We start from the raw sequence: 14559 nt of genomic DNA, 5'->3' as shown, positions 1-14559 counted from the left end.
CATCTTTGAAGAATCCCCCCATCTTGGCCCTAAATAGTCACCAAAGTCATTGTTTTGCAAAATCTAAATTTAAGGTTGATACACAAAAGTAGTTAAAGATCAACTTTGTGTGCCTCTGACACATTAGGTGTAGCAATGCATTTTAATCATTTTAATCAGAGGTGGAATAAATAGTAACTCAAGTTAAACTACAGCTGTTAAATACATGTAGTGGAGTTTAAAAGTACAATAGTTCCCTCTGTAACACAGTAAAGTGGCAGAAAATATTAAAGTAAAGTACAATTACGCCTACAATACTTGAGTAGCCTATGTAGGCCTACCTAAACTTCTTGTTAACCAATAGCAGCCAGCAGCGACACCTGACACCTCAGGTGCGCCGCCTCTAGCCCCGCCCACCGCACACAACAAAGCAGGAACAGTAGCTACCCATCGAGTTAAATGAAGGGACCGACCTAGACTCTCGGCAGATTTGGATTTGTCCACAATGGAAGAGGTGTTTTTTAAATCAACGTTACCTGCGCAGGACTCGTTCGTGCTGCATGACACCAGTCTGGCTCTGCCGGCCGAGCCGACTCTAAGATCCCCCATGGGAGTGAATTCAAACGGCCGGAGTCTGCGTGTTAACCAGCAGGTTCAGCTCACACTGGCACGCAAGGGAAGAAAGGCTGTGTCCAATGGTAATGTTCCGTTTGAAGTTTTCTTCCGTGGTTATGATTAATGTTTGGCTGAAATACAGAATACCACTAAGAGGCTCATGTACACCTCAGAAGGATCTTTTTTTTTATTTATTTATTTTTATTTTTTAAGAATTGCCTGTATGGTACAAAGGGTGATGATATGGTACATTCACATGGCTCCCTCCCACTATTCATTCTTACAACAAAGAATATGTATCTTAAATGATATCTCATTTTGACCTTTAGTTTGGGAAGTACTGTATTTAAGACAGTTAAACCATAGGCTACTATTAAACAAGAGTTCCCATCATTTATTTAAGACAGTTAAACCATAGGCTACTATTAAACAAGAGTTCCCAGCATTTATGGGTTGGTGACCTCTTTAAATGAAGCAGTGTCTGCTTGTCACTGGTTGAATAGGTTTATGGCATGTGAGCAGTTCAACTATAAACTGCAGATGGCTTCATTATATCGTATAATTGTAACTATTAAAGCATGTAGATGTCAAACTATCCTGTAATTTAAATATGCTATATTTAGGCCTAATATAAAAGAAAAAAAAAACAAAGTTTTGTGACTGGAATGCATGCTGCATAGTAGTCTGCTTGTCCAACAGGTTTCTGTACTTTCATTCATCCGCCTAAAGGGAAATGGATGTTACAGCTGACATAGCTTGAATTGAATTTCACCCACTGGCCTGCTTACCACAGGGTTATGTCATCATTAGCCTGAAGTGTTAGCATTAGTTTACAAAACGCTCACAGCACTATGAGTGTGTACTGTACCTTTGTATCTCAGGCAGCCAGGTATTCTTGTTGCTATACGTTTTAGGTAATTATAGTGTGAAACCTTACACTAACAAAACTCTTCAACTTGTTTCAGGTAGTGTCCAATTACAGAAAAACACTGCAAAAAACTTTGATGCTACAGATGGACTTTTACCAAACATGAAGGTAGGGGACTCTTTTACCTTGCTCTCTTTACTCAAGCATTCACAAACCCAGAAACAATTTAGTGACATTCAGCATCTTCTGTATGGTTCCCTAAAATTAAAAAAATAATAATAATCTTATTGTCCTTTTATCTCTGATAAAACGGATCTGATCGGCTTTTGAAGTACTCCGTATTCCGTGACAGATAGCCATCAAGTGCAGTCAGTTCAATGCCTTGTGTTTTCGTTGGCCTCGCCTAGATTTTGTACCTGTCTATTGTAAAATAAATGGACATGTTGCATGCCGTAATTTGAATGTAGTCAAATGGTCTGCTGCTGCATTCAGAGCCGCCAGGCATTTCAAGTGAATCACTGTGTTTTTACACGTAGTTTGACATTATAGATACATTGTGACTTTTTAACAGATTTAGCTCAAGGTGCATGGAGCCCTGAAACTGAATAAATGACGTTTTAATACATTTTGCCAACTGATAACGATAATTTCAGGTATGAGGATACTTCTTTGCCCGGCCACTCCCTACTACGGTTATCTATAAAGCACCTGTGCTGTAGTGTGTAAAAGCAATCTGTGTTATATTTTGAAAGATAGATAAGGAAAGTGTGTGGGTCAAACCGAGAGTAAAAGCGTACCTGTTGTAGTTGGCAATCCAAGGAGGCAATCCTTGGATTGCTGTTTCTCTTGTTCCAAAAACAAAGCGAAAACAGTTTAGCTGTTTCTGATGGTCGCTCTGTCAAGACGATTGTGTGTCAGGCAAGAAAGCAGTTCCAGCGTCCCAGCGTTACTGCCGCTGTGTGTCTCCCTTTTCCGGCGTGTTGCTTGCGGTCTCGGGGCTGACTGTAGGGCATGGCCGGACATGCTGGTGTGTCTTAAAGAACTTTCTATGTACTTGACCTCAGCGAATCATTCCCGTATATATGGAATATGTAACCGTATTCACTCATAGAACCAAGGTTACAACGTTACTGAGGGTTCAATTAGTTATAGTACAATACTGTGCATTTTGGACTAATATGCCATGTAAATTTAAAGTCTTCCCAGAGAAAGTTAAAGTGAGAGGACCAATAATCATGTGTTAAAGTGCCGATTGTGTGTTTTTTTTTTTTTGGTTTTTTTTTCTTCACAGGTAAAAGGATCGGGCCTCACCAACCGCTCTCTCTCAAGTAACCATGTGCTGAGACCATTGAGGAGGGTGGAAGTGTCTCCAGCACAGAGCCCAGAGTTACCTCGCAGCCGCTTCAATTATAGTACCCACCGTCATGGGACCTACACCCACCCAGGGCCCAGTCAGTCACACAGGGGGGGGACCCTTCTGGACCACTCACTTGGTTCTGATTCATTTCGTCGCTATGCTTTTTCCGAGGCACCCCGTGTCACACGGTCGCTCGCATCCACATCTGCAGACAGGACCTTCCACCGGAGGTCACTCAGACAGACAGCAGCACCACAGCCTGTGTTTGCAAATGCAGCGTTTCAGCCAAGTGGTGAATATGGCTCTTGCTGGGATCATAACCAAACTATTGTCAAACAGGATAAAAACACCTTGTCCTGGTTGGCTGGGCTCAGGAGGGATTGTCAGGGGCACCACAGACAGAATTCATACCCACCCTCGGTCACTAGCGTGGAGGTGGACATGGGGCGGCAGACGGAAGTAGAACTCCCCATTCAGCAGATCCATGCAGAGAATATCCTAACAATGTAAGATTGTGTTTGTTTGTGTTCATTTCTCTGTGTGTACATTTAATATGATATATTGTTGCATTGTCCTGGTGTGTGATTCAGGCCATGAACCTTATTTTGAGACATTTGGGGATGGAGCATTTTTTTCCTTCATGGCTGTCCTCTCAAACAGGAAGTCAGAGAACAAGCCCCCAGAGATGACGTTAGAGAGGGCCGTGAACCTGTTGACCCAGGATAATGAGGAAATGCTCATCTGTGCAGCCAGCCACATACAGAATCAATGTTTCAAGAGTGACGATGCTAAAAAGATGGTATGTTTCATCATATGCATTGTATGGGATCAGTTTACAGTAATTCAAAATAGAATTTGTTGGCATTAAAATATATGAGAGAATAAATTCTTCAACTGGATTTTTCTGATGTGTTTTGGGGGTTGTAGTATTTGCATTTTTGAGCCCCTGTGCCTCTGTTTGTACAGTTTTAAATGTACCAATTTCACACCTAGCCACTGTTCCAGTAACAGCTTAAGTTTTCTGAACTGGTTTGGGTTTGAGAGACCAATCCAAAGGGATATAACCTAATGTTTGTTGGCATGGGTATTGCAATGCCAATTGTCTTCGAAGTTTTCATTTGTAGCACTTCACCAAAATTAAAAAATTGCTTAGTTTGTACAACATGGGGATCTTTGTGCATCAGCTGACAAGGAAGCATTAACTACTACCCTGTCACTACCTGATACATACGGATAACCGATTTGTTCAGGTCCTATCCCCTGACCAATGGGCTATCCTGACCCCAACCGTTCAAGGTCAGTGCTTAACCTCAACCGTCTTTTCACATGCGTAGAACAAATGTGTGTGTGTGTGTGTGTGTGTGTGTGTGTGTGTGTGTGTGTGTGTGTGTGTGTGTGTGTGTGTGTGTGTGTGTGTGTGTGTGTGTGTGTGTGTGTGTGTGTGTGTGTGTGTGTGTGTGTGTGTGTGTGTGTGTGTGTGTGTGTGTGTGTGTGTGTGTGTGTGTGTGTGTGTGTGGGGCCACATTTCAACAGACCCAAGGCAGGTTAAGTTGTTGTGAAATCCTAAGATTTTAGTATATCCAAACAGGTTTTAAACTCAGTACAAAACACCTTCTGCATTTCTTCCTCTCAGCCCAACCCCATAACATTAGATTTGGCAAAGACCTCCCTGAGACACTTTGAATTGGATTGTAGATTCAGTAATTTAGTTTATAAGGAACAATAAAATAGCTTAACTAATTTTGCTATGGCTTTGGAAGTGATGACAGCCCTTTCATGTTGTTGATAAATGGCTCTGATAAAGGGCATGGCTGTGGTAAATAATAGCATATAACACTTCTTTAATTCAATGGCTTAAGTATATTTTGCATCTGTGTGCCAACGAATCTGTCAATCAATAATCCACTCTTGTTTCCAGGTGTACTATCTCCGTGGGATTGGAAAGCTCCTGCACCTCCTGTGCAATGACAATGAGGAAGTGCAACATGCTGCCGCTGGGGCTCTACGTAATGTCGTTTACCAGAGCACCGAAAACAAGATGGAGGTAAAGGAAAATGATGGCCTCGCCACTATTTTGCGTGCGCTGAAGAGCAGCCGTGATGTGGAGACCAGACGACAACTTACTGGTCAGTTTTTGTACTTAGCTTTAATATATGATTGCTTCACCCAAAGTCACCCCAACTGACTTTATTTTCTTCACTGTATATAAACACATACTGTCTTTAAGACCTTTTAAGATCGTATTGTGGGAGTTTTATACATTGGGCCAGTTTAGCTAGCATTTTGAGATGAGTTTGTTTTTAAATCCTTAAATGGTCTTGCACCAGCTTACTTATCCGAACTGTTAAATCTGAATGTACCTGGTAGGTGTCTAAGGTCCACGAGCAACTATAATCTGTCCCAGCCACCCTCGCGTCTAAAGTCAAGAGGGGACCGTGCCTTCGCTGTTGTTGGTCCTAGACTGTGGAATAGCCTCCCTGTCTCCTTGAGATTGCTGTCCTCTTTATAGGAGTTTAAACTCAAACTAAAGTTATATCTCTTGGAGCGTGCATTTCTCTAAATTCTTATTTTTATTTATGTTTTTTGCTGTCTGAAGGATGTTTTAATCTATTATCTTTCCTGACTCTTGTTATGTGAAGCACAGTGGTCAACTTCTGTTGTCTTTACATGTGCTATACAAATAAATAAATGAAATGAATGTCTTTGTCTATAATAAAGTATATTTCCATCTCACTTCCAGGTCTTTTGTGGAATCTCTCCTCTCATGACCTTTTGAAGGAGCATCTATCCAAAGAAGTCTTATCAGTCCTCACCAAGTCTGTCCTGGTACCAAGTTCTGGCCTTTCTGAAGGCGAGAACCCAAAAGACGAGCTCCTAGCTGATGCTGATGCTTTCCACAGTGCTACCGGCTGCCTGCGGTAGGCTCCTTTGTTAGATTTGAAACTAGATACTCAGTGAGCTTTTTCAGTGTAGATTAATAGATTAAAGTAAACAGACACCACTACTGGTGTCAGATATTCAGCGCATACCAAACTAAATATATAAAAATATTCAAGCACTTTGCTATAAATCCTATAAATTACTTTGTATCCTGAAGGAAAGTGGATTAAACTGCAATGATTTCATCACCAGCGACCATAATATCCTACTTCCTGATCAGTGTGGAGCAGAGTGGCACATATAATCTACTGATGTAGTAAAAGAAGCACAGTAGAGCCCATGTTTAGTCACTGTGCAGTATAAGGCATTCATTATATGATATCCCAAAGGGCAAGAGATAACAGATGGCAGAGCTACAGTAATATAAAGCAGGTTAGGTTGCATGACCTTTGTATGGAAAGTGATATACAAATAAAGATTGATTGATATTATGCAGTACCTGCCTCTGCCAAGCAGAGTTATTATGAGTGAACAGTCTCTCAACATGGTGTAAACTGTTATCATCATCCATCTGAATCCTGCTGTAAAAGGAAGCAGAAAATACTGAATGTATTTATGTGGAAAGAACTATCCCTCTTTTCAATTGATGGTTAATATTTTAAAAAGGAATTTAAAGAAGAGGGATGAGGAGGAGGGAGGGGCGAGCTAGCCTCAGTTTTGTTTGACAATACTTCGAACGTCAATAAGAAATAACGTCACCCAACATCGCTTAGAGCACCTTAAGTGATCGCATCTTAGTGAGAGTCTACAGCCATGCTAGTGGCTTTCTGAGGTGGTACTTGAGCTAAATGCTAACATCAGCATGCTAACATGCTCACAATGACGATGTTAACATGCTCATGTTTAGCAGGTATAATGTTTAGGTTCTCCATCTTAGATTAGTGTGTTAGTCTGCTAACATTTGCTAATTGGCACTAAATCTAAAGTCTGCTAAGGCTGAGGGGAATGCCATTAGCTGTGCATGTATTTGGTCATAAACCGAAGTATTCAACAAATTATTCAAGCCATTTCTAATGGTTTCTAACAGATAAAACCACAAATGTTGTTTAAAAACAACAACTGATGAAAGGCAGTCAAAGTGGCAACTAATTTAACACATCTGCCAGCACCGCAAAATAATAACTTTGTGCTCATCATATCTATTAGTTGCTTTTGATATTGGCAATTTCTTCCTCGTGAGCCACAAACTATCTTTTAGTGGCTACTAACTACATCATCAAATAAAGTCTAAATGAAAACCGATACTGCTTTCTCATCAGGCCTAGTCACCAAAAGGTATTTTTTTATTTTTTTTATACAATTTCTCTACTATCATTGCATTGTGTTGAACCACAATGTATCTATTGTGGTATAAGATTATGTATCATACGGTCAACTTAGTTGTCAAGACATACTATATGTCTTCTCTCTGCTTACAAAGCAAGAGATGCAGCGCTCCCCTGGCAACTATAGCCAGGTCAAACGAGTGAACGACTGAATTATTCATCGAGCTCCCTCTTCTCTCCGCTCTGCTGAACTGAAATCACTCAGTCCTCGCTGGCCCAATGTTATCAAGTTCTCCTAATCATGTTCTCAAACCTTTTGAGCTCCCTGTGGATGAGAAAAATGCTGAGTTCCTCTCCGATTTACATTTCATCACCGCACAAAGAACCTGTTGTGTGAAGTTAGAATGTTAATTGTTGTATTTATTATCCTCGGGAAATAGGATTACTTAAGTGTGTGTGTGTGTGTTACAGAAGGGGACTTCATCTTTTTATCTGGCTCACTATGATGTGAGAATTCTTTGTTATTAACATTGCTGACTTCTCTAATATGGTTCATTGGGAATGAAAACTGCGTATCTGATTGAAACACACACAAATGTCACATTACATTGATTGTTTTGTATTTATTGTGTCCAGAAATCTGAGCTCCGCTGGTCCTGATGGAAGGAAAGCAATGAGGGAGTGTGAGAATTTTATTGACTCTCTGGTCTACTACATCCGGGGAGCCGTAGCTGACAAGACAGATGACAAGGTGAAATGAAAATGATAAGCATTCCAGAGAAAATGATTATCTTCACAGCTGTTTCACAACAAACTGCTGAGTATTGATGCATACTGTATATGAACATATATTTTGTAATGTGATGCACACTGGACCCATACTTTTTTTCTTTTCTGTAGTGCATGTCACATATTCACATAAATCATGTTGCTTCTCTCTGGATTAAAAAAGTCACAGACCAAAATCCCCCAAAAAACAAATGGTTAATGGAACTATACCTATTACTCCCATTAAAGTTTCAGTGTGTTGTATCTATGTGATTAAACAGCTTGACATACTGAATTTAATTTGATCTTTGTCTATATATCTGCTCTGAAGTCCACAGAGAACTGTGTCTGCATCCTGCACAACCTGTCTTATCAGATAGAGGCAGAGCTTCCTAAGAGGTACACCTTAGATCTCCGAGAATCTCGACAACACTTGGCTTCTAAGCAAAAGGCTGTCGGCTGCTTTAATTATCGCAGTACCAAGATCACTGAGGTAATCCCTTTGGACAATAATCCACATTGACTATACAAGTTCTTGCAGTATAATAATTCAGTGCAATATTCTGTGAAAACTGCTGCATTGCTGCAGGTTTAATCACCCATAAATAATCTTAATAGAAGCCGATCATATTTATCTTTCTCTATTATAATGTGGAGAGAAAAAAAATCAAAGCAAATGATACATTTTACAGTCTTGCTTTATCCAGCAGCAGCAGCAGACAGACCTGCTGTTATGGACTTAGTGTTGCAATGCTTCATTTAAAGCTAAATAACAATGCAGCAAATGACCACGTGTAATACGAAAGGAGACGGCCGAAGTCAGAAACCCACAGAGAATTATGCCCAACTCTGTAGTTCAGCTCAGCTATCTCACTATTGTTTATTGAGTCATTGTATGCTGTAGCATTAAGATTAGGGACCTGGCTGAAGCCATGAAAACCTGTCCCAGACCAGAGTGTGTCATACTTTTGGCCACATAGTGCAGTTAATTGTTTAAAGCCTTTGTGCTCTAACTACAGTATGTTACTGGCTTATCCAATTTTTTTTTTTAAAGCGATACTCAAGAAACTTATTATTGCACTTCAGTAGTGTTGCAGGACTCACTAGAAATGGATTTAAAAAAAAAAGTATAGTTAGAATTAATGCAGCAGAGGCTGAGATGTCCAGACGTTTAGTCCCTAGTATGAGTCAAGCACCAAAAACACTGGATCCTACACTTCCCATAATGCTACTTAATAGTGTCCTGTAATATGTCATTGTTCTGAGTGAAATATGACACTTTACAGAGTATCTTTGGAAATCTGAACCAAAGTTTTTGCTGACAAACAAGTTCAAGAAGAGCCATCAAAAATATGTTAATGTTTATTACAGGGGGAGAATGTAAAAGGATTTTCATTTAATTAAAAAAGTCTTTGCATGCCCATTAGATCCCTTAAACAATCACCTGCATTGCAGCTACTCAGTGAGGCATTGGACTGTGAATTCTTTATAATTATGTGAATTTATAGTATGATGATGCTGCAAAAATGGCATGGATGCTCAGCCAGTCTTCCCTGTCAAAGTAAACCAAAGAATGCACAAAAAGAGCAAGAAAACAAGACAAAAGAAAGTATTTCATGTCATTGTTAATTTGCTGCATAATAGCTGCCTCTTGTTGTCAATATGAACTCTGTGAACCCACAGATACAAAACCAGCTGCATCTCATGAACTGTTTTTCTTTTCAGCATCTGGAGCGACAGTGCCCCCTGCTGGAGGAGAAGGCTAACCCCCATGGCATGGAGTGGTTGTGGAGCACCATCACTATCCGCATGTATCTGTCACTGATGGCCCGCAGTGTGCGTCAACAAACCCAGGAGGCTGCCATCGGAGCCCTGCAGAACATCACAGCTGGGAAAGGAGCGGTAAGATGGGACAGATGAAAACATTCTGTTTCCTTTCAGACTTTCCTAGGTTCATTCTGTAAAGAGGAAAATGACAACATATACACTACCGGTCAAAAGTTTGGGGTCACTTAGAAATTTCCATTCCAGACAGAATACCAGCTGAGATCAGTTGCATGTGTTTTTTTAATCAGGGCATCAGTTTTCAGATTACATTATGTGTTTACATAATTGCAAAAGGGTTCTCGACTGTTGTAGAAAGAAGTGGCTGATCTTTAATGCATTATCTACATTGCCCATTATCAACAACCATTCATCCAATTTTCCAAAGGCACATTCTGTTTACTAATCTGATATGATTTTAAAAGGCTAACTGAGAAAACATTGGAGAACCCTTTTGCAATTATGTAAGCACATAATGTAATCTGAAAACTGCTGCCCTGGTTCAAAATAATGCAGGTATTCTGTCTAAAATGGAGTGGAATGGAAATCTCTAAGTGACCCCAACCTTTTGACCAGTAGTGTATGTATATACTGACCTCACAGCCTTAACCTGGTGGATTACATTTCATTCTGAAGTTGAAGTGATATTAGTCAATTACTTGAAAAATCATTTCTTCACTGGATTATGGAGGAATTCTCGTGACGGAAGAATCCCAAATTTTAACCCGTGGATGTAGTATGTTACTAATTTAACAATTTAATAAATAATTAACTTATTTTAAGGGACAATGAGTATTTCTTTGACTATATATATATATATCGTACAGTACAAGGATGTTTGTCACACTGTTTTACTCCTGTTTACAATTTTTGTTGACGTAAACAAACCTTTAACATCATAAATGAGTTGTAATTATGTATTAAGAGCTGTAATTAAATTCAGAGTAACATCACATATTTGATACATTTTCTGTGGCTCAGCAGGTGTCTGAAGCCATCGCCTTCACTATTGTTCAACGGGAAAATGGCCTTCAGCATGTCAAAAAGATGTTGGAGGAGGGAGAAAGTAATGTGAAGAGGACGGCCATATCTCTAATAGAAAACCTCTCGCGCTACCAGAAACTGCACCCTGACATTGGTAACTGTTTCTATTACAACCTAAAATACTTGGAGGTTTGAAATAATAACCTGTCATTTTCCTCCACAAAGAATTTGCTTGCCGACCATTTTGTTTCCCGAACAGTAACCTTTTAAACGTTTAGTTTTTTTTATGATTAACATTTTTTATTTTATTTTAACTGAAATAAAATAAATTTAATTAATTTAATTAATTAATTTAAACACACACACACAAGATGACACATGAACTACAATATTCAAGACCATACAACAGCATAATAACAAAATAGATACACTATAAACCAAATAAACATATGTATAAATGATAACCCCATAAGCCCATCATACACGGCTCTCCCCAGCACAAAGCTCCTAAGGAGCCCCCCAGAAGCTCAAGTACCTTCCCCATTTCCTAGTGTAGACATCCAATCTGAAAAAAAACTTTATATGACATCTTTTCAAACCCTGCCACCCTAGCCAGCTCACAAACTCTTCTTTTTTTTAACTTTTTAAAACCCTTTTCTTATTTTCTTCCTCCTCCTAAAGTGAAGCAGGGGATGCCAGAGTTGGTGGGGATGCTACCCAACGACGACACCGGCACCGAACAGCCCACCGAGGTGACGGCTTCTCTGTGTCACACCCTGAGCAACCTGTGTCAGAGTGACAGGCAGCATGTCAGAGCCATCGTCAACCAGGGAGCCCTCCCGAAGATCATCAACATCAGCAGCAAGGACAACGGGTTAGTCGCTGCTCATAAAGTGCTCTTCTATGAAACTGAATCATTTCCTTTTTGATGAATAGCACTTTATGAAGAATGTAATGACACACTTATGAGTTAGTACCACCTCCCATTTCAGAATTCATCCAGAAGAAAAGAACCTCTAACATCTCATGATATCTATCTATCTATCTATCTCTCTATCTCTCTCTCATGTATGAGAGACTAATTGTAACTTCTAATATCCTAGTCATGGACCAACCAGAGCGGGTCAGGCAGCATGCATCCTGCTGCACACCATGTGGAAACACGGTGATCTCCATGGAGCCTACAAGAAGGTGTGTTCCCACTCTCTGTGCAACATTAACATATAACCCTGTAATTGCCACTTATCCGGGTTTCCCATAGTGTCTGCACACAGTGAGCACAGTTGTAGACATGGTTTGAGACGCTGATTGCAACATGTTGCCATCCTATCTTTATGTATTCTTTCAACCTCTTTGATGTTCATCCTTTTGCTCTGCATTGTTTATGAGGCCCACATCAGAAGCTATAATAAACAGTTTAAGGTTTCGCAAGTGTCACGGCACGGATAGTACCGGTAAAGTGATTTGTTTTGGGCCTAGGGATTTCATTTCACTTCTTCTTGTCTTTGAGTTGCTTCATTTAGACCAGCGGTGTCAAACTCAATTTCACTAAGGGCCACACTGTAAACTAAGAATCACATAAAGGGCCGGACATGTTTAGTTTATTCACATGCTTTTATTTTATCAAAAAAGTCAAGGATCTTTTACTGGATTATTGTGTGTCCCATATAGCCTTCTCACGTACAGCTTGGTCCACATAAAGTGCCAAAAAAGTAACTTAGCCATCAAAGAAAAAAGCGACAAAAGATTTTGATTAAAAATCAACAAAAACATTGGAAAAAATGTCAGAAAAGGCCCCAAAACGTCAGAAAAAGTGGCAAAACACTGAGTTGACACTTGAGTTTGACACATGTGATTTAGATGAAGCAATTAGCTGCCAGTCATTTTTGTACAGCATAACATACTTTGCATAGATATTGATACATTAAACATTGATTCGATGTGACAAGATTGGTGCAGTTATCTTTATTAGAAAGAATTACTCTATTTGCTGACAGTTTAACAGATGATTGTGTCTTTTTAAATACTATCACAGGGGGGCACCAAAGTGAAACAAATTCAAATCATATACCGGTACAACTTTAAGAATCCCTCTGCAATGCAATACAACACGCATATAGTATCCATAATCAATGCTTCTTCCTCTTAACAGGGTGGGTACAGGAAAGTTGATTTCATTAATGCCAGGACAACAAAGGCTGTGAACTCCGGACGAGGCTGAACTGAAGATCTATAACTCAAGTTGCACCTGCTGATAACAGCAACAATCACTTGATGCACTGTTCCTCCTTTTTAATGAAGCGCCTGTGTGTTTTTCAATGCTGAAAACATTGTGAACTGTGCCTACATTTCACTTAAAGGTCCCATGAAATGGCTTTAAAAGTGTACATTTAATTAGTGATGCTGTTCGTGTTAGTTATGGCTTAAGGACAAACATGTATTTTGGATTATAGGACACAGGAAAAGAGCAGAATATTATATTAAAAATAATGGATAACCGAACAATAAACCAGCTTACACAAAAAGTACATTACCGAATATTTTGAGTTATGTTGACATCTCTTTCGATACATCAGATACTTCTGGCCACTGTCTTGGTGCCTCACGGTTAGAAAAACTGACAGATGAATGTAGAAACTTTAACTGAAAAAGCAACCACTCTCCAGCAAAAATACTGAAGTTTGTTTACTGTAGCAGCAGCTCAGCAGTTGAGTAAACTGTTAACTGCGTGTTTTGTTTATTTTTTGCACTTAAGACGACACTGTCATTAAACAAAGAACCACAATGAAAATATTCACACTAAAGAAATTGTGGAGGAAAAATCACAAACCATTGAAATGTTATACAAATGTATATAAAATGAATTTTTGAATACAATGATTTCCTATTGTAACACAACAACAAGCTGATTTCTTACTGCCTGACTTGAGTGGATTCCTTAAATTAATAAAATGTTTTGAATAAAACGTATTGGTCATTTTGTTCTTGGGAACGTTAATAAATTACCCTAGAAAATGTCAGAATACAATAGCTATAAGAAAATAAAGGAGAGGAATTGTTTGATTGTTACATGTAGTACATTGTTTTCCCCTAATAAATCACTACCTTTTACGAGTATGAAATAACAAAGGTCAAAAAGTATATGATGACAAATTACTGTTTTGCAAAGTCTAATAAAATACTGGAAATATCCCCTTAAATGCCATAGTTACAGTACATGAGATTTCTGTGGGAGAAAAGGTTGACTCATTAATCAAAAACTAGCTCAGAACTGCCAAAGGTCAATATGTATAAGTTAAAAGATTTTTTTTTTTTTTTTATGATATTTTACTTTGAAAAATCCTAATTTACAGGATGGACAAGATTTAAACCAAACTGAACAATGTGGGGGATGAGGTCTGTGCCAGTGGATCAGACCTCCGATGACTTTGAGGCCCTGGAGCAGCGTAACCTTGCGTGGGCCTGGCAGGACGAGCTGCACTGCGGTACGGCCGAAGGGGGGAGGAGTGGGGAGGCTGGGTGGCCAGGGGGCGGACACAGAAACAGTGATACAGTGGACTAAGATTGGAAATAGTGTGTGTCAGATATATGACATGAAAAATACATGTAAGCAGGTGTAAAAGTAACAGCTCAGGAACTAATCCCATCCTCGGAGCCTTGGTGGTCTTGCTCAGACATTTTTTATTTAAAACAAAGGCAAATTCCCCCAGAGATCCACTTCTCTGTCTAGTGAAGCCGATCTCAGCTGGGAAATCTACAAAGGCCTCACTGGATTTCAGGCAGTGGTTGAATTTTCCTAAATCAAATTAATAAAGCAAGCAATTACAGCGTCGTGTCAGTGATTCTCCAGCCTGTATCTGCAGGTGCATAATGTAGCATGACATGACAGAAAATTGCTTTTTAGCACTGATCCGATTTTCTCTCTCCTGTCTCCAGGCCTTGTGTTGAGCTGAAACCTT

At 39.5% G+C, this 14559-nt stretch overlaps 1 protein-coding gene across 2 annotated transcripts; it reads left to right on the top strand.

Moving 5' to 3' along the window:
• Positions 1-387: 387 nt before the first annotated feature.
• pkp2 (plakophilin 2) lies at positions 388-13566 on the top strand. Of its 2 annotated transcripts, none has more exons than XM_039792313.1 (13): positions 388-677; positions 1560-1630; positions 2754-3325; positions 3480-3618; positions 4738-4945; positions 5560-5737; positions 7661-7775; positions 8124-8285; positions 9518-9694; positions 10598-10754; positions 11282-11474; positions 11704-11791; positions 12753-13566. In XM_039792313.1, exons 1-13 carry the CDS (start codon positions 485-487, stop codon positions 12819-12821), a joined length of 2322 nt encoding a protein of 773 aa, XP_039648247.1. In that variant the 5' UTR covers positions 388-484; the 3' UTR covers positions 12822-13566. The 2 variants fall into 2 exon arrangements, with proteins under 2 accessions (XP_039648247.1, XP_039648248.1); XM_039792314.1 differs by having other exon boundaries at positions 389-677; positions 10601-10754.
• The last annotated feature ends 993 nt before the right edge of the window (positions 13567-14559 follow it).

The sequence above is a fragment of the Perca fluviatilis genome, chromosome 23 (genome assembly GCF_010015445.1).
Source record: "Perca fluviatilis chromosome 23, GENO_Pfluv_1.0, whole genome shotgun sequence".
NCBI classification, from domain to species: domain Eukaryota; kingdom Metazoa; phylum Chordata; class Actinopteri; order Perciformes; family Percidae; genus Perca; species Perca fluviatilis.
The sequence above is the reverse complement of the archived record's forward strand: the minus strand, read 5'-3'. Positions and strand labels throughout refer to the sequence as shown.

What these genes read in the sequence shown, in the direction of transcription:
- pkp2 (XM_039792313.1), top strand. Translation starts at nt 485, where the DNA reads ATGGAAGAGGTGTTTTTTAAATCAACGTTACCTGCGCAGGACTCGTTC. An exon ending in GACTTTTACCAAACATGAAG is followed by an intron (nt 1,631 to 2,753) that starts GTAGGGGACTCT and finishes TTTTCTTCACAG; the next exon opens with GTAAAAGGATCGGGCCTCAC. An exon ending in GAAACTGCACCCTGACATTG is followed by an intron (nt 10,755 to 11,281) that starts GTAACTGTTTCT and finishes CTCCTCCTAAAG; the next exon opens with TGAAGCAGGGGATGCCAGAG.